The following is an 18811-nucleotide window of genomic DNA, read 5'->3' as shown; positions in this document are numbered from 1 at the left end:
TCTACTCCACCATCTTGGCTCTGCCCCCCGGGTCAATTTATTTCTGCGCACAGAAATCGCCTACTTACAAAGTTTATTCTCTGGAGGGGGGAATGAGTTGTTCTATTAGTGAATTAAAAAGACATTTCAGTTTTCATGCTCCTGATATTCAGATATTATGATAGTGAATAGAGCATCAGCCCTGGAATCAGGAGGACCTGAGTTCAAATCCAATCTCAGACACTTGACACTTACTAGTTGTATGACCTTGGGCAAGTCACTTAATCCAGATTGCCTTTCCTCCCCCCACCAAAAAAAAAAAACTATATATATTATGATGGCTTTATGTACTTAATATTTTTTCATTGACTTGTGCTTGAGCAAGCACTTCAGTAAAACACAATATTTTCTGTTAAAAACAAAATTTTAAAGTAATAGGAGCATTACAGTAATACTAATTAAGTATCTTGGGTTCTGTTCTTAGAATGGCAGAAAAACATGTGTAAGAAAAGGGTTTCATTTCATAAGAGGATATCTGACTAGAATTTATTACTACATGGTGTTTTTGTTTTAAAGTACGTTTATGCTGTTGTCCGTGTGTGCATGTTCCATGTGCCGATGGTGATTGGAATCATCTTTGCAGATGTTTTTGTACATTTTTGTCTGTTTCGACCATAGAGTGGGATTCCCCGCCTTCCACAGTAATCAGGCCAGGGTTGGGTAAGCAACAATTTTTAGGGCACCTTTTCTAGCCCCCTTCCTCACACCTCCAGTGAGAAACGACCCTATAGCCTGGGCTGTCTGTGTGCAGGGTTGTGACTATAGCTCCCAGTGTAGCCGCACCTGCTGCTTCATCACTTGCCTGTTGCTACAGGACTTTGAGGCATAATAATAAAATGGTATGGGTGATGTCCTCTGATTCATGCGTAAATTGGATTTAAGTGAGGCAGAGTTGCACGAAGTTGTCAGCCTCACTCTCTCCTCCAAAGTCATCATAATCCAGTTGCAAGACACAGTCAAGATGACTGGCATTGGCTCAGGCTGCAGTGGATGACCTTGGCGTCTTTGGTGTCTAACCAAGCTCTAAGCCCTCCACATCACCTGCTGCATCTGTCTTCATGGCTGTTGAAACAAGTTGTTCTCATCCACCCATTTCACTAAGGGAAGTCTTCACATGCTTGGGGTGGATACCCCTCTCACTCACCAATGGATTTGGGACCCCTTGGTTACCTTCAGTCTGGTTTGGTCCATCTACCAAAATGGTTTACCAGGGTGTGGCGCATGCTTCTTGGAGCCACAGGTGAGAGTTGGGTGGAAAGAAGCCCTGAAAAGGGCTTGGCAGCCATCACACCAAAAGTACTGGTACTGGTCTTCCCTGAACACACCCTACACCTACACTCAACGCAGCCTCTGAAGCTGAGATGCAACAAAATATGGATCAATTCTCTGCTGTCTGTGCTAATTCTGGCCTAATAATTAACACCAAGAAAACACAGATGCTCCATCAGTCACCACTACACCATCCATAAGTGGAACCATTGGTTACAACAAATGGAGAAGTTTTGAATGATGTGGATAAGTTCACTTACCTTCATAGTGTACTTTCCAAGGATGTACACATTGACAATGAGGTTGATGCACACACTGCCAGAGCTAGCTCAGTGTTTGGGAGGCTCCAAAAATAGTTTGGGAGAAAAGAGGTAATAGACTGACTACCAAAATAAAGGTCTATAGAGCCGTTGTGTTGACCTCATTGTTGTATGCCTGTGAAACATGAACAGTCTACAAGCACCATGCCAGGAAACTGAATTGCTTCCATTTGAACTATCTCAAGAAGATTCAGAGGATCACCTGGCATGATAAGGTACCAGACATTGAAGTCCTTGCTCAAGCTGAATTGCCAAGCATTCAAACTATGCTTCAGAGAGCACAACTCTGATGGGCTGGCCACGTTGTTCAAATGCAAAATATAAACTTGCCATAGAGAACTCACATGGGGTAGGCTATCACATGATGGTTAGAAGAAGGGATACAAGGTCTCTCTCAAGAACTCTGGATTTGACTGTGCAACATGGGAGACACTGGCACAGGACCGCTCAGCATAGCGTGCCCACATCACAAAAGGTGGTGTGCTCTATGAGCAAAGCAGAATTGAAATAGCACAAAGGAAACAGAGGATGCACAAATTTGGAGTATCCACCCCAAATGTTCACTTGGACTATCTGTGCCCAATCTGTGGTAGAGCATTCTGAGCTCATATTGGTCTGATCAGCCATAGCTGGACACACTAAAACTTGAGTTTATCATGGTGATATCATTTTGGTCCTCTTAGAGAACAAAGGACCACAACCAACCAACCAGTCAACGTTTATGCTATTTTAACCTTTTTCCTATTATTATTATTATTTTGCTTCATTGCCAGGTTTATGAACTCTGGTAACCTGTGTTCTGTTTCTAGCTTTTGTCTATCTACGTTTAGAATGTTGTCTTAACCCTGTCACTCTTATGGTATTTTTGGCAAACTTTTTTCATACCAAGTGTGACTTATATCAGGTCCAACCTCAGTGAGATATTGTCTATCTTTATTTTTTTCCTTCCTTTCTGAGAGGTAATTAAGTGCCTCTAAGTCCAATACTGAAATATGTATAAGCAACTCAGGTACTATGTATACCTCTTCAAGAAATCTCTGATGATTACTGATACAATTATATGTAAAAAGATGCTGCTGAAAGCATATTGTACATTTAATTAAATGAAGATGGCTAATGAGATGAGCTTTCACCACTACTCTATGCATCAATGCCAAATGATTTAAAAGCCAATAAGACATTCAACTGATCCATTAATGCTGCTAGCTTCTTGTTGCTGACAGCATGGATCAGTAAGTTCTTCATTGAGTGCCTTGTAATAATTTCAAATGAAGCACATGTAAGGTAATGTGTTGGATGGTGGGATTCAAATTTGCATATATGTATGTATATATAGACACACATACATGTACATATATGCATATATACATATGTATATATATACAAATACCTGTGTATATACACATACATGTGTCTATATATGCAAAAACCTAAAGAGCCATCTGTCCTTTTTGAGAATTTGTTGTAGATTTACCACCCTGAGAAATTATATATTTTGCTATCACATAGATAGATTAACAGTGTTGCCAAATAATTTATTTTCATGGAAAAAGTTGCTATTCCAGAATGCCTAAGAGGGGAGATTTCCAGAAGATCAGATACCTGCAGTAGGAGATGTTCAGAGACACCAGAGAGCTGCATGAGATGTCTGAGCCCCAAAATATGATGGATTAATGAAACGGACACGGGAGTGGGTTACCCTTCCCTTTCACTTCTTCATCATGGGCCATTGTTCTTTGAAAGGTATGCTGGGTAAAGAGGACTGCTCCCAATAGCTCCAGTCAATAAGTCAGTTGCTTCAATGCCTCCCTTGGTCAGTGGCTGGTAATGTGGAATATAGATGACCTTCCTCAATTCCAGGGCTGCACAATACCCGAGGGCAAGCAAAACTGGAGCATCCCCCACACTTCTCTATGGACTTTTAGTTGTTATGCAAAATAACTTACATAATAGCTTCTCCAGGATGTGCCTCCCATGAGACTCCCTCCTGGTTGAAATAGATTTAATTCTGTTCAGCCCACTCCTACACCCTGGTGCTGTGTCATGGCCCTGAATTGCAATTCCCTTGTGTAGCTTGAAAAACCTTAGTTTGGGTGACGGAGCCACAATGGCAGTGTAGAAAGACACACATACTCTAGCTCTTCCCCCACAGCCCATAAAATACCTGTAAAAAATGACTCTCAACAAATTCTAGAGCATCAGAAGCCACAGAACAACAGAGTGAAAGAGATTTCCAGTCAAAGGTAACCTGGAAGGCTGACAGGAACAGTCTATCCCATGGGACGCTGAGCAGAGTGGAGCCCAGCCCTGGCCGCACCGTACCAGGAGCAACAGGACCAGAACAGGCCTTCCAGGCAGAATCCCCAGTAGGGAGGGTCTCAGATCCCTCAAACCACAAGCACCAAAGAAAGCTTCAAAGGTCAGTGAGAGGGCTTTCCCAACTGAGCAAGAGGGGGGCAGGGTCCCCCCCCCCAGCACAAGCCCCAAGTGGCGGTGGGTGGTAGCGGCAGTGGCAGCAATGCTGGCGATAACTGCAGCATCCATCTGTGAAGCACTCAGCCTAAAGCTCCTGGGGGAAGAGAGCAGCTGATCTGAATCTCAGGCCTGAGCATGGTTCTCGGTTGACGAGAAGCACTAGGACCGTCCTCTTGACAAAGGATTCAGAAGTCAAGTAACTGGCTGAGAAAATGCTCAAAAAAAGGGAAAAAAAAATAAGACCACAGAAGGTTACTTTCTTTGTGAACAGGTACTTCCTTCCATCCTTTCAGATGAGGAAGAACACTGCATACAGTCAGAGGAAGTCAAGGCTTCTGCATCCAGTACCACCAAAATGAATATGCAATGAACTCAGGCCACGGAAGATCTTGAAAAGCGTGTCAACAACCTGCTAAAGGAGACCCAAAAAAAATGCTGAGGAAAATAACACCTTTAAAAATAGGCTAACTCAATTGGCAAAAGAGGTCCAAAAAGCCAATGAGGAGAAGAAGGTTAAAAAGCAGAATTATCCAAATGGAAAAGGAGGTTCAAAAGCTCACTGAAGAAAATAGTTCTTTAGAAATAAGAATGAAGCTGAGGGAAGCTAATGACTTTATGAGAAACCAAGAAATTACAAAACAAAACCAAAAGAATGAAAAAATAGAAGACAAGGTGAAATATCTCATTGGAAAAACAACTGACCTGAAGAATAGATCCAGAAGACACAATTTAAAAATTATGGGACTACCTGAAAGCCATGATCAAAAAAAGAGCCTAGACATCATCTTTCATGAAATTATCAAGGAAAACTGCCCTGATATTCTAGAACCAGAGGGCAAAATAAATATTGAAAGAATCCACCAATCACTCCTGAAAGAGACCTGAAAAGAGAAACTCCTAGGAATATTGTGGCCAAATTTCAGAGTTCCCAGGTCAAGGAGAAATATTGCAAGCTGCTAGAAAGAAACAATTCAAGTATTGTGGAGATACAATCAGGATAACACAAGATCTGGCAGCTTCTACATTAAGGGATTGAAATAGGATATTTTGGGCTTGGAATAGGATATTCCAGAAGTCAAAGGAACTGGGATTAAAACCAACAATCACCTACCCAGCAAAACTGAGTATAATACTTCAAGGAAAAAAGTTATCATTCAATGATATAGAGGATTTTCAAGCATTCTTGATGAAAAGACAAGAACTGAACAGAAAATCTGACTTTCAAACACAAGAATCAAGAGAAGCATGAAAAGGTAAACAGGAAAGAGAAATCATAAAGGATCTTCTAAAGCTTAACTGTTTACATTCCTACATAGAAAGATAATATTTGTAACTCTTGAGACTTTTCTCAGTATTTGGGTAGGTGGAAGGATTATTCACACACACACATACACATATATAGACAGAAAGCATAGGTTGAGTTGAATCAGAAGGGATAATATCTATAAACAATAAAATTAAGGGGTGAATGGGGCAAATTATCACTCATAAAAGAGATAAGAAAAATCTTTTTCAATGGAGGAGAAAAGGGAGGAGGTGAGAGGGGAAAAGTGAAGCTTCCTCTCCTCACATTGGGCTTAAGGAGAGAATAACATGCTCACTCAATTTGGTATGAAAGTATATCTTACACTAAAGGAAAGTTGGGGAGAAGGGGACAAGTGGGGTGAGGGGGATGATAGAAGTGAGGGCAAATGGGAAGAGGGAGTAACTAGAAGTAAACACTTTTGGGAAGCAACAAGGTCAAATGAGAAAATACAATAAAGGAAGACAGGGTAGGATGGAGGGAAATATAGTTAGTCTTACACAACATGACTATTACGGAAGTCTTTTGCAAAATGACACATATATAGCCTGTATTGAATTGCTTGCCTTCTCAGTGGGGATGGGTGGGGAGGGAGGAAGGGAGAGAAGTTGAAATTCAAAGGATTAGAAATGTATGTTAAAAACTGTTTTTGCATACAACTGGGAAATAAGAAATACAGATAATGGGGTACAGAAATCTATCTTGCCCTACAAGAAAAGAGAGAAGATGGGGATAAGGGAAGGGAGGGGTATGATAGAAGGGAGGGCACACTGAGGGAAGGGGTAATCAGAATGCAAGGTGTTATGGGGTGGGGGAAGGGGAGAGATGGGGAGAAAAATTGAAACTCAAAATTTTGTGGAAATGAATATTGTAATCTAAAAATAAATTTAAAAAAAAAGAAAAACCCTAGTTTTTACTGTTTGGGCAGTCTTATTTCAGGTTTACAATATCTAAAATGCAATTCATTATCTTCCTCACTAAATCTGCTCCTATTTCATATTATCACTGTCTCTGTTGAGGATACTACCTTCCTCTCAGTCACTCAAGTTCATAATTCCAGTTATTTTTAACTCTTATATCTTCACTATATCCTATACCTTATCACTTGTCAAGTCCCATTGATTCTACCTATCCATTTCTTGCATTCGTTCCCTTCTCTCACTCACATAATTCAAGTCCATATCACCTCTCATCTAGCCTATTTTAACAGTATATTAAATAGTCTTCTTAAGGCACAAGTCAACCACGTTGCTCATGCTCAAAAACCTACCATTCATATAAAATACAAACTCCTCAGGACAGCATTTAAAATTCTCTATTATCTGCCTCAAACCTATTTTTCTAGATTTATTTCATTATTCCCCCTTTTATTACAGCCAAACTGCATTATTGTTCTTTAATTCAAAAGTCTAACTCTTGCCTCCATGCATTCACATAGTCTATCCTCTATAAGCTTCCATTTCTACCCCTCAGAATCCTTATCTTTCTTTAAGGCAAAATTCAGGTACCATTTCCTCTTTGTTCCATTTTTAGTGCTATTTCCCTCCACAAATAACATTGTATTTACTTATCTGTACACTCTGTGAGCATGTATATATATGCATATGTATATACATACTTAGGTATCTATGAGTGTACACACACACACACACACACACACACACACACGTACGCATATGTTACTTAGTAGAGTTTAAGTTGCTTGATGGGAAGAAAGACCTCATTTTTATATTTGTATCCACATTTCCTTGCATTTAAGAGGTGCTTAAAAAATATTTGCTGAAATTAATGCAGTTGCTTCTCATTTAGGGACTCTTTGATTCATCTTTAACTTACCTCCATCATTATCTTCAAAGCATATCTTTCATCTTCTCGTTTTGCAACAGCTTTTGCTTCAGCCAATTCCTTTGCTTTTGCTTGTGCTTGTAAAACAGATTTTTCTCTTATTCTCTGCTTCATCTCTTTGTCAACTGAAAGTTTAGAAATTTTATTAAAATAGGATCACCATGAATTTTACTTTTATTTTGGAAAAGAGAATAGTTTTCAATAATAACAAATGTATTTTATTTATATATTACTATATATTTATAAATATATTTTACATGTAAAAATATAAGGATATTTGTATATTTTATTTAAATAATAAACATTTGCTAAAGCACCTATTATGTGCCAGGAACCATACTAAGTGCTAGGGATACAAATAAAAACAAAGACAGTCCCTGCCCTTAGTTGCTTATAATCAAGAAGAGGAAGACAATACATAAAAGGAAGCAGAAAAGAGGTAAGGGAGGGGAAGAAGGGAGCATGACAGAACATTCCAAAGAAGTCTAAAATCAGGGTAGCTACTGGGAAAAGTTGAGAAAAATTGTGCTGAGCTCCCTTCTTAAACTAATAACATGTATTTGAAATTGACAAGAATGGTCCAAGATAGGTGGGAGGATGAGTGAACAGCAATCTGGGACCCACAGGATCAACAAAGTTCTAACCTTTTTCTGAAGAACAACTGGACAATTTTTGGAAGCAAACCTCGAAAAATGCAACTGCAATTTTATTCCATTGGTCTGACCTATTAGGAGATATTTTGAAAATCTCCTTTGGAACCTTCCTTTGGAAAATCCTATTGGCTATGTAAATAACAAATTCTGGGAAAAATAATTACAGTATAGCACAAAGTATTTTAGAGAAAATCACATGCCAATACTCCTTTACTTTATCAAAGTATTTCTTGCTCTGCTCAGCTATTAGCTCAGAGACTTAGCTTTCCAAAAATGTTTGGAATGAATTATGACTATGGTAACTCCAGGTTCATCCTTCATGGCACCTGTTCCTAGGGTCAGTGGAGTGCCAATCTACATTTTCAAGAATCCTTTAAATATGCCATTTTTATTGGTTCCCGTTTTTGATGTGACAAAATCTAGATTTACATACAGAAGAGAGTGAGAGATTAGTATGGAAGATTAGCACAATCCAGTCAGTTCTCCAGAGAAAGGCAAGATATGATGATGACTTGATTGGTTCAAATATTGAGAACTAAGACTCTCTTTGACCTCTTCTCCCCCTCCTAGTTTCCCCAGCTTCCTTCAAGTCGCATCTAAAACCTTCTACAAGAAGCCTTTTCTCATCACCTCTGCCTTCTTGATAGTACCTTCAGTTTATCCTGCATATAACTTAAGTGTTTGTACATGTTTGAATGTTACCTCCCTGCATTAAACTATGAGCTCTCTGAGAGCAAGGACTTTTGCCTTTCTTTGCCTCCCCAGTGCTTGGCACAGTGGAGGTACTTAATAAAATGCTAATTGACTAAGACTAAAAACAAATAGTTCTCTTATTTCCTCAGAAGAGTGGCAGTTTGGTACAGTGCTTAGAGGGTCAGTCATGGAGTCAGGAGGTCCTAGGTTTAAGTCCTGTTTCTGACAAGTCCTCTGAACTTGTCTTTCTGAGTTGCCATATTTTCCAGAAACACTGGATTCAGACCAAGCAGGAGGCACTAATGTGTTAAGGATGAAGGCCCCTTCCCCCCATCCTCTCCAAGCTGACATAACTTATTGTTTGCATCCCAAACTGGACACGCTGTGTCTTTGGTGCTGGTCAGTCTGCACTAGACTGGGAAATTGCTTGTGCAGCTGAGGCCCTTGTAGATAAGTAGATCATCCTATCTGCACAGTCTAGCACAGGGGTGGGGAACCTGAGGCCTTGAGGCCACATGTAACCTTCAAGGTCCTCAAGTTTGGATTCAGTCGAAGGGCCACACTTGGGGACCTAGAAGGCCATATGTGACCTACAGGCTACAGGTTCCCCAACCTTGATCTAGCAGTTCCAAAGGGGAAAGAATTTAGCTTTTGTCATTGCCTTGCTCCTCCCCTTCAGGAGAGATTTTGTCTTTTTTGCCACCTTTACTACACCTTTCCCCTCCTATGCCAGGCCCCTTTAGGTGGAGATTTCCGGTATCTCATTCCTTTCTCTTGCAGTTATAAAAATGCAAATTTCAGTGTGGATCATGAACTCTTTGGGATCCACATGCAGTTTGTTTCTCTTGTAATCCAGTTTTCATGTAAGTTTTGTGAAGTTGTGATTGCTGTTGACAGGCAATAAATTAAATCCTTACTTACTCTGTATCTATATGCTGAATGAGAGAGTAAAGTTAATATAAAAACAACTACTAGAGAACTGATATTTCAAGGTAGGATTCTCATATTAATAATCATAACAAATATTGATATGTGGGGAAGCAGTGCAGAGCCAACCCTAGACAAAATTTTGAAGCAGAAAGCATGTGTATTGAAAGATCTCTCTTATTTCCTTTCTGTGTCTCTTGCTGCCTTCCTCATAGAGAGGGACAGCGTACAGGAATAACAAGAGCAGTGGAGGCTCCTGGACAAAGATGCCAGCACTTACCCAACTTACCACGAAGTTTTCTGCGAAGAGATTTTTAAATTTGACATGATACATAAATGATTTCTGGTACACTTCTCCAAGATTCTTCTGCAGTGCTCCAGTGTTACCCACTGTGACACCAAACCCAAGCCTGCCCTCTCTGGGTAGTAGCCCTTATTTCAAAAATTATTTTACTTTCCCTACCTACAAACCCTAACACTCATTCCTTTAATTATTCAATTGTTATCAGTCATGTTTGACTCTGTGACCCCATTTGGGGTTTTCTTGGCAAAGATACTTAAGTGGTTGCTTTTACAGAAGAGGATTTGAGGCAAACAGGGTAAAGTGACTTGTCCGGGGTCACACAGCTAGTGTCTGAGGTCAGATTTGAACTCAGGAAAATGATTCTTCCAGACTCCAGACCCAGCACTCCATCCATTGTGCAACCTAGCTTCCCTATTCCTTTGGAACCCTGTTCAGGCTATCATGGACTACCACTGTGGTTCAATACAGAACCTTATGGTGACTCATATGAAACCTCAGCCTAACATAGCTTGAACACACACTAGCCATGCTCAGGGCTAAATCTGCATTGAGGTTTCATGATCTAAGAAGGTATAGTCAAGCCCTAGCTTGATCTTATGGACAGAAAAGATAAATCAAATTACACTTCCAGCACTTTCTCAAACACAAATATTAAACATCACCCCCTTGGACTCTAACACCACAGGTTTTAACTTCTAAAAATTTTTATCAACTCACATACAAGTATAAGTAAAGACAGAACATCAAGATCATTGCTGGTATAGGAAATTTTCTGGCTGGATCCTTGACTCTTTTCCATTTTCCTAAGCTTTAAGTCCACTGCTGAGATATGTTATGCTTATTTGACTTCCTCCAAACTAATCTAACCAAACAAACACCTGTACCAGCCCTTACTCTGAAAGTGACTTTAATACCACTGTTCTTAACAAGTAGTGCTAGAAAATGACAGGAAACAATTGTCCCCAGTGGCATAATATTTCTCCTACCTACTGTGCTGGTCCTTCCCTAGCTGTGGAAGAGAATAGCTGCTCCCTCTACACACATACATACCAGTTCTGCCTTCTCAGCAGCAGCTAAATGCTTTGCCTTATCCATCTGCAGCTGTTTGTACTCACACTACCCTTAGTCTTATTCTCATGTTAGTAAATACTAAATACTACTCCCTTGGTAACTACTCCCTCTGCTCACTGCATTTTAAACAAGAGATATACTGACTAGCTCACGCTTGCGGCAGCTTTCTTCTCTTAGTTGCTGCCATAGGGATCAAAGAGAGCTGATAAATTCTTGCTAATAAATGAGTAATTTAATTTGTTTAACCATTCCTTCCCCTCCATCCACCCAGCATGAACATTTTCATTTCAGAAGATGTTTATTAACCTGAAGAAGTGAAGCTAGCAGTATATTATTTCGTTGTTATACACTGATAACAGAGATATACTGGGGCAAGGGGGTCCTTTCTGTAAAGCCAAAATTACACCAGCTCCAAAGAAAGACAAAATGGTTGCCTCAAAACTTTACAAATTAGGACAGAATTTCTGAACCTCATTATGACAGTAACTCAGTCTCAAAGAGCCATGAGGTTTCTCCCTCAATTCAGATCAAATTTCATTACAAGTGAATAGATGCATTTGGAAATCATTCTCAAGAGAGTCTTTTTGGAAAAGACATCTTAGTCAATATGATACAAACATCTTAGAAAATTCAAGCTGTGTGTCAAAAAGGCTGTCCATGTAGGCTCTTCTTAAATGACACCAGTATCTTTTTCGCATCTAGAGTAAGAAATAAAATAATATTTTTCCTTAATTAGCATGAGATCTTGGAGCATGGAGAAGGCAGTTGGGGAAATTATTCTTCTGACTTGAAAAGTCAGTATCACCTTCTAAATGATTGGAATAAGTCTGTAAGTAACAATATTTCAAAGGAAAGCAATTTATAGAGTAACTTCTTAGAATTAAAAATATATGAAAAACCACACCAGCTCATGCAGATCCAGCATCGTGGCAGTCTTTACTCTGAGATACACTGGTATAAGTTACTTAAACTCTTAAGGCCCTAGGAATCTATGTAAGACTGAAAGTTGCAGAGAAGGCACTATTCTGTACTGGTAGAGGGCAAAATGGTTTAACTCCATCCTTGTTTTGTCAGTAGCAAAAAAGTGATATTTTGTGAAAAGGGGTAGTTGCTTTCCGTGATAATAATATCAAAATACCAGGGAAAAATCCAAACACACCTAACTTACCTTAATAGAAAGTTGGTGTAGAGAAAGGGACAGGGACTACTAGATTCCTTAAAAGGAAAGTTAATTTATCTAAATTTTTATTGAATCTATTTTTTGGGGGGGAGGGCTATATCATCTTCTGTGCAAATCTCTGTAAATTCACTAACTAGGAAGTTGTATGACTCAACAACAACAAAAAACACTGCTTTGCTTTTTAAGCTTCAGAGATTATATTCTAAAGATCTAAGGACTTGGTAAACAAATGTGTGCTCATCAAACTACAACGTTTATGATTCTACAGAGTTTAACCTTATTCCCTATCAGTCTTCATCTTTCCAGACTAAGGAATCCTTTTTTTTCTCTTAAGTTCATCATTCCCTTGATATTTGAATGTTTAAATCATACTTTTTCTAGCCTTCATATTATTTCTTGAGGTACAGCAACCAAAATTAAATATGATACAACAGAAGCTAACGTCAAATTTTTGCAAAGTTAGGATAATGTTTTCTAATAAGTTTTTACTATCTTTTCTAAAGAGGCTAGAATTTTTGCACAGCATTGGACCACCTGACATCTCACAGAGTGCTTAGTCTATTTAAACTATAAACCAAGATGTTATTTTCACCTGGATTCAGGTTTGCTTGTTTCCAAATACTGGAAGTCTATACACAAAGTTATTTGGACTCTGTTCTTCCGTATTTGCTTTTTAAACAAGGAAACCTGTTTGTCTATGCCAGGTGTAGCCTATCCTGCAGTAAGAACCATATAAAAATAAAAAAATAGCACAAAGGCCTTTTAGGAGAAATACGGACAGAATTATCATACTAGAAGAAACTCTGAGGATTAAATCACTGTATAGGAAAATAGTTGAGATACTTGGCTTTACCATAAAGACAACATTATATATCTCTTCCCATTGACAACATGAGAGAAGACAAATCAATTTTTAAATGCCTACTATGTGGTCCATAGTAAGTGTTTAATAAATACTATGTAATCAGCTAAATATTGGGAAAAGAAATACAAAAGTAAAACAGTCTCTGTCCTCAAGGAGCTTAGCTTCCTCTGAGACATGGGGGTAGGGAGGACGTGGAGATACCTGCTCACAAATAGGGAAATGTAAGTTGTATACAAAATAAAACCTACATAGCCAAGAACAGAAGGAATGCAGAAAACTGGGGAAAAACATTCACAGATAATCTCTCTGATAGGATGTGATTGGATTGGAATATTGCTGTAGAGTAGGAAATGATGAGCTGCTTGATTTAGAAAAACACAGAAAGACTTGGACTTGTGAAGGAAAATTCTATCCACTTCCAGTGAAACAGATGATAGGAGGAAATAAGCATAATACAGTCTTACACATATGTTTATGAGTATATGCGTGTATAGATGTGTATGTTTATAGATATCTGTGTGTGTATGTTATATACACATGTGTGTATATATACATACATACACATATATATCCCCATGCTTAATTGTAGCCTCTCTGCACAGCAGAGAGCAAAAGAAAACCAACAAGGAAGCAAAGAAAAGCTGGACTGTTTTGAAAACAATGTGTAATATTTATTATACATTAAGGTTTTCTTGAATGGAAATTTACTATTTTATACTGAATTCTCTCATATGGTCTGCTTTGTACATGGCAATATTTTTTTCCTTTTCCCATTTTGTTTTTAACTTTAAAATTAAAAAATTTGCTAAAAAAACAAAAATAAATTGAGTTGGGGGAGTGGGAGTGGGAGTTGTCACTAATGACTGGGGGAATTAGGAAAGACCTCTGAAGAAGGTAGCGCTTGAGCTAAGCCTTGAAGGAAGCCAGGAGTTCCAAGAGATAAAGGTTTTCTAGGCAAAATTGAGACCCTGAACAAAGGTGGGAGAGGGAGTATTAAATACAGGTCAATCTGGGCAGATGATAGCGTTGTGAGGGGAGTTCTACGTACACAGTCTAGGAACATCGGCTGGTACCAGACTGGGAAAGACTTAAAATACCTAACAAAGGAATGTGTATTATATTCTGAAGACAACAGATCCAGAATCATCATTAAGAACCTAATGTTGATGGCAAGGGAGACAAGGTTTTTCTTTGCATTTTGTTGAACCAGAAAGACCTTTAAAGACTTCACATGTTCAGTATGTCATATGCATATATTCATTCAGAACACTACTGCTCTTAGCTATACTGATTACAAATAAGTTTTCCAATCCTGACTTCTTCCTCAATGGGACAATTTTGAGTACAGTGATTACTTCCTCCCTTTGTCCAGAAAGTCTTTTTTTTTAATCTATTAAACCCTCTTTATCTTTCACTGTGATATCATACTCCCATCTCCATAAGTAGTATTTTTTAAGAGTCTTCCCTATTCTGATTCAAAGAAAGGCAAAAAACAGTCTGTGCTCCTGAAGAGGTCACAATTTAATAGGGAAAACAGCATGACTGTTTTCCAATGACTATGTACAAAGAAAACCTATATTATATACGTAAAATAATTTTGTACATATATCTACATATGATAAGTAGTCTCAGAAGGAAGGCACTACTATTAAAGAGGGCTGGGAAAGGCTTCTTTCTGAAGGTAGGATTTAACTGAGACTTGAGAGAAATCAGGCAGGCTGACATCTGATGAAGTATTGTTGGATTTAAGTCTCAATTAAAGACTCAGATCATGTACTTTCCTCCTCTGGAAGTACTGTGGTTATTTCCAAGAGGAACAGAGGGGAAAAAAATGGAAAGGGGTAAATAAAGGAGTGCCCATTTTTTAATCAATGACTTACCACTTCCCAAAGAAAGGGCCTCCCACATTCCAATTTCTTTTTTAAACAATGTGAAAACAATGGCATCATTCCCAATTTTGGCTTTGCTGTTAATATCATCTATGGGAGCATAGAGAAATGCTTCAAATAAAAATGGAGGATAATTGACCTATCCAAAAGGGGAATAAAAGAGATAAATTAATGTAAATGTGGGGTTTAAAAGAAGAAAAAATTTAAAACAAGACAAAATTAAAATAAATAAAATTAAAATAAAAACTAGGAAGAGCAAAAATAGTAACTGTGATAAAACTCACCTAAAATTACTTATTATATATAATAAAATATAACAGATACTTTCAGCGCCCCCTTGGATTCTCCCAACAAGCCTGCGGGGTGGGGGCTATTAGGACCTCCCTTTTCCCGGGTCACACCGCCAGGTAGGGTCAGGCCGTACCTGACGCCCAGCCTAGCTCTCTGCGCACCCCATGACTAGCGGCTCCGGCAGAGCCCAAAGAGCCCCGCATGAAGGGCCAAGAAGCGGAATTCGCATCTAGCTCTTCGAGCCTCAGTTTCCCCATCTGTCAAATGAGGGAGACGGACCGGGCGGCCTCAGTCCTTCCCGCTCTCGCCCTACGATTCGGGGGCGCGTCCTGACTATTTCTGCTTCCCTTTAAAGCCCCTCCGCTCGTGAATCCGACGCTATTCGGTCACGGGCAGATTCTAAGTACAAAAGGATAAAAGAAGATTCCGAGCTCTAGGGACCCGAAGGCCTCCCGGCCCGCGTGGGGCCAGGGCTGCCGTCCGCTTCAGGGGGGCCGGGGCGCCCCCGGGCTCGAGGCTGGAGCCCACCTTGAGGTACTCTTCCGTGCAGAAGACGTCGGCGTTCCCAGGCCGGACGCCCCGGAGGGGCAAAGACAGGTACACGGCGGCCTCGGTCTGCTGCCAGCTGTAGTCCCGCACCGGCAGGGGCGGCATCTTCGGCGGCCGTCCTCGGGAAGAGTACCGACCCGGCGTTGCTAGCCGCGCTCCCTTCAGTTGCTAAGGAAGCACGACCCTTCCGAAGCTCTTCCGGGGCAAGGCGGCCTGGGTCGGTCCTCCTGGGGGAGGGGAGTAGCCGGGGCCTGCGAGGCCTCGGACCTCTCCTGTGTTCTCTTGGCCGGGCCTAGGTCGCGAGAGGCTCAGCTAGCCGCTAGCAGCCGGCGCGTGAAGCGCGGAGATCGGAGATCAAAAGGGGCTTTTTTGGTTTTTTAACTAAGAAAGCACACTGCGCAGCCGCGGGCGGGAGCGGGGCGCCTCGCGGGGGGCAGCGGGGCGCCTCGCGGGCGGTGAATCTCCGATGGGGGAGGGGGAGGTCTGGCCACGTAGTTGGAGGAGCGGCAGCGGCCGGTACGGAGTCTGCGCGGTTGGGACCCGTGAAAACACGTGGTGCTGGGGGAGGAGGAGGGAGAAAGCTGCGACCCTGCGAGGGATGCCTGCGCCGGCGAGCCCCGGCACTCCCGCCATGCCCCTCGAATACCCACGGGGGCGTGCTTTGATGCGCTTCCTCAGGCCTTGCAGATGGCAGGCCTTCCTCACTTCATCTCCTGCAGCTCAGTGCCCTTCCGGAATCTAGGGATGATCCAGGACGTCGAGGTCTTTCCGCGTCCTGCGTGTGCCTGCTTGGTACAAGTCAAGCCCTGACTTCTTTCAAGAACTTACGTTTTCTTTCCTAAAACATGGCAGCATAGAAGGGGCTCTGGGTTTCTCTAAGCCTCTGCCAGCCGAGCCTAGGGGCTGCCAAATTCTGCCAGTGCTTCTGTTGACAGTCCAAACAACAGCCGAAGGGGTTCCTGGCTAGAGTTCTGGGAGACTGAACTTGAAACAAATTACATCTCTATTTTCCCTAGCACGTAGCTAAAATTCAGCATTTTCTTCCAGCATGAATCCGGGCAACAATATTATTCTGAGAAGGAAAATGGCCTTCACCAGACTGGCAAAGCAACCAAAACAAAAAAAGATTAATAACCCCTAATCTAGATAATGAATTCTGCGACCATGACAATCCCTATTCAATACACAGTTCTATTTACAAACATTGACACTTACTGAAAAGACTTTGCCAAGGAAATATTAGCAACAGAGAGGAAAACAATGAGGCATTTCTTACCCTTGAAACCAGAATTTCCAGTCAAACCTGGAGAATTTTGCATGAGGCTTGCTAATTGTGGAGAGAATGCTGACAGTGATCCTGAATGCCTTGTTCTTGAGGAACAGAAATGATGTGACAGCTTGAGAGAGACAATAGAGTAGTTCTTGGTTCACCCTTCCTTGAGAGTATCTTTAGGAACAGCACCAAGGAGAAGGAAGAAGATATATAAGGGAAAGCCAGCCGCTCAGCATGTCCCTAATTTCCACTTTGCATTCCTAGAGACTTTGGGGAAATACCCCTTGGGTGAGGACAGGATCTCTTTCTTGGTTGAACTCCCTTGCTCCCTGGGGGAAGAAGCTTATTTATTTTATTTTCTAATATAATCAAATCTGTATAGCTTCTCTGTTTTTTCTTTTTTGCTTATATAAATGGATTTACTTGCTCTTTGTTATTTGTGATAGTCATTTGTGTAATCAGTATTTGACAGGAAGAAACCAAGCTGATGGAATACTTGGTACCCTTTTCCCTTTAAGATATAGAAACCAGGAAGCTAGAGCCTTTCTTCTTTTAACCAACTGTGCTTCTAAAACAGCAGTATTTAGCAAGATATATAGATATAATTCTATTCTGGTAACCCTTCTTACAAAGGAGAATAGAGCAGCTAGCTTCATGGACTTTTCTCCTGTACCCCACAAAGCAAACACTGAAGTTACCCTTAGAGTTAGGCAAGATTCCAGGGACATCTCTTGATTCTTCTCAAGTCACTTGTCTATATCCTAAGACATCCAATATGGACATACATAACCTACACACCTTCCACTCTCTACTCACTTAACATGAACACAAAGTATACTTACTAGTACAAAAGGCAAAAGAGATAGCCTGACTAGAGAAAAGCTTGAATAAGGAATAAACGTGTAAGGGATCAAGATAGAATTACAAAGCTGGAATAGACCTTAAGAGACCTTCTCAACTGCTTTATTTCATAGATAGGAAACAGGCCCTCAAAATTTAAGTGACTGGGCCAAGTTCCTATAGGTTATAAATAGCAGAGCCAGGATTTCTGCCCAGGGTTTCTTGACTCCAAATTCAGCACTTTTCCCCCTACGAGACATTGTTTCTCACTGCACACTACTAACACCTCCCCACTACAGTAACTCTCTGGAAGATTTTATAAAAAAACAGACTTGTGCATCTCCACAGTAGACTTCAGCTCTTTTCAAGTATCTCTATCCTTACCCCAGTTCAAAAAGGCTCACAATTTCCCAATGTATTTTTAAAATTTGTTAATAAATATTTCACTATTAAAACAAACTTTGTCTTAAAAATAATTCTGGGAAGGCTAAATGGAAATGGTGCCTGAGTTGACCCTTAAAGGAAGCAAAGGATTTTGAACAAGTGTAGATGATAACAGAGTGCATTCCAGGCATGGAAGGTGGCTTGCATACTTAGAGGTGGGGATGGCAAGATGATATCATGAATAGTTAATAGTCCAGTTTGATAAAAACATAGAGGAACATATGAAGTGGAGTAGTGTAAACCAAGTTGTAGAGAAGTCTGAAAGCTAGACTGAGTTTTAAAATTTGTCTTATTGGCCAAAGTTAGTCTCTAAAATTTTTGGACCATGAAAACAGACCATTCTTCCATTCTAGTATTAAGAATGGAATAACGGTGCCAAAGGACTAGAGATAAGCCAGCTTTCAAAAACAAAAATGTGGCATCTTCAAATGACTAATTCCTAGCAAAACTGTAAATTATTAAAAGGATAGTTTCTGAGAATTTACAAAGGAAAGCAGTGATTGTTAAGAACAAGCATGGTATGATCAAGAACATGTAAAGCAGACTACTCTCATTTATGTTTTTCATAGGGTTCCTAAACT

At 40.3% G+C, this 18811-nt stretch overlaps 1 protein-coding gene across 4 annotated transcripts in view; it reads right to left on the bottom strand.

Moving 5' to 3' along the window:
* The window catches only part of DNAAF4 (dynein axonemal assembly factor 4), a 105639-nt gene extending 87401 nt beyond the window's left edge, over nt 1-18238 (bottom strand). For 3 of the 4 annotated variants that reach the window (XM_072615971.1, XM_072615988.1, XM_072615996.1), the window contains exons 1-3: nt 15653-18238; nt 14825-14972; nt 7243-7376 (exon numbers count right to left, since the gene is read on the bottom strand). In XM_072615971.1, the coding sequence (XP_072472072.1) occupies nt 7243-7376; nt 14825-14972; nt 15653-15778 (408 nt within the window). In that variant the 5' untranslated portion in view covers nt 15779-18238. The remainder of the gene's footprint in view (nt 1-7242; nt 7377-14824; nt 14973-15652) is intronic. The other variant, XM_072615981.1, reaches the window with a different exon arrangement.
* Between the last annotated feature and the right edge of the window lie 573 nt (nt 18239-18811).

This window comes from Notamacropus eugenii, chromosome 1 (assembly GCF_028372415.1).
Source record: "Notamacropus eugenii isolate mMacEug1 chromosome 1, mMacEug1.pri_v2, whole genome shotgun sequence".
Taxonomy (NCBI): Eukaryota; Metazoa; Chordata; class Mammalia; order Diprotodontia; family Macropodidae; genus Notamacropus; species Notamacropus eugenii.
Note: the sequence above shows the minus strand (reverse complement) of the source record. Positions and strands in the feature narration are given on the sequence as shown.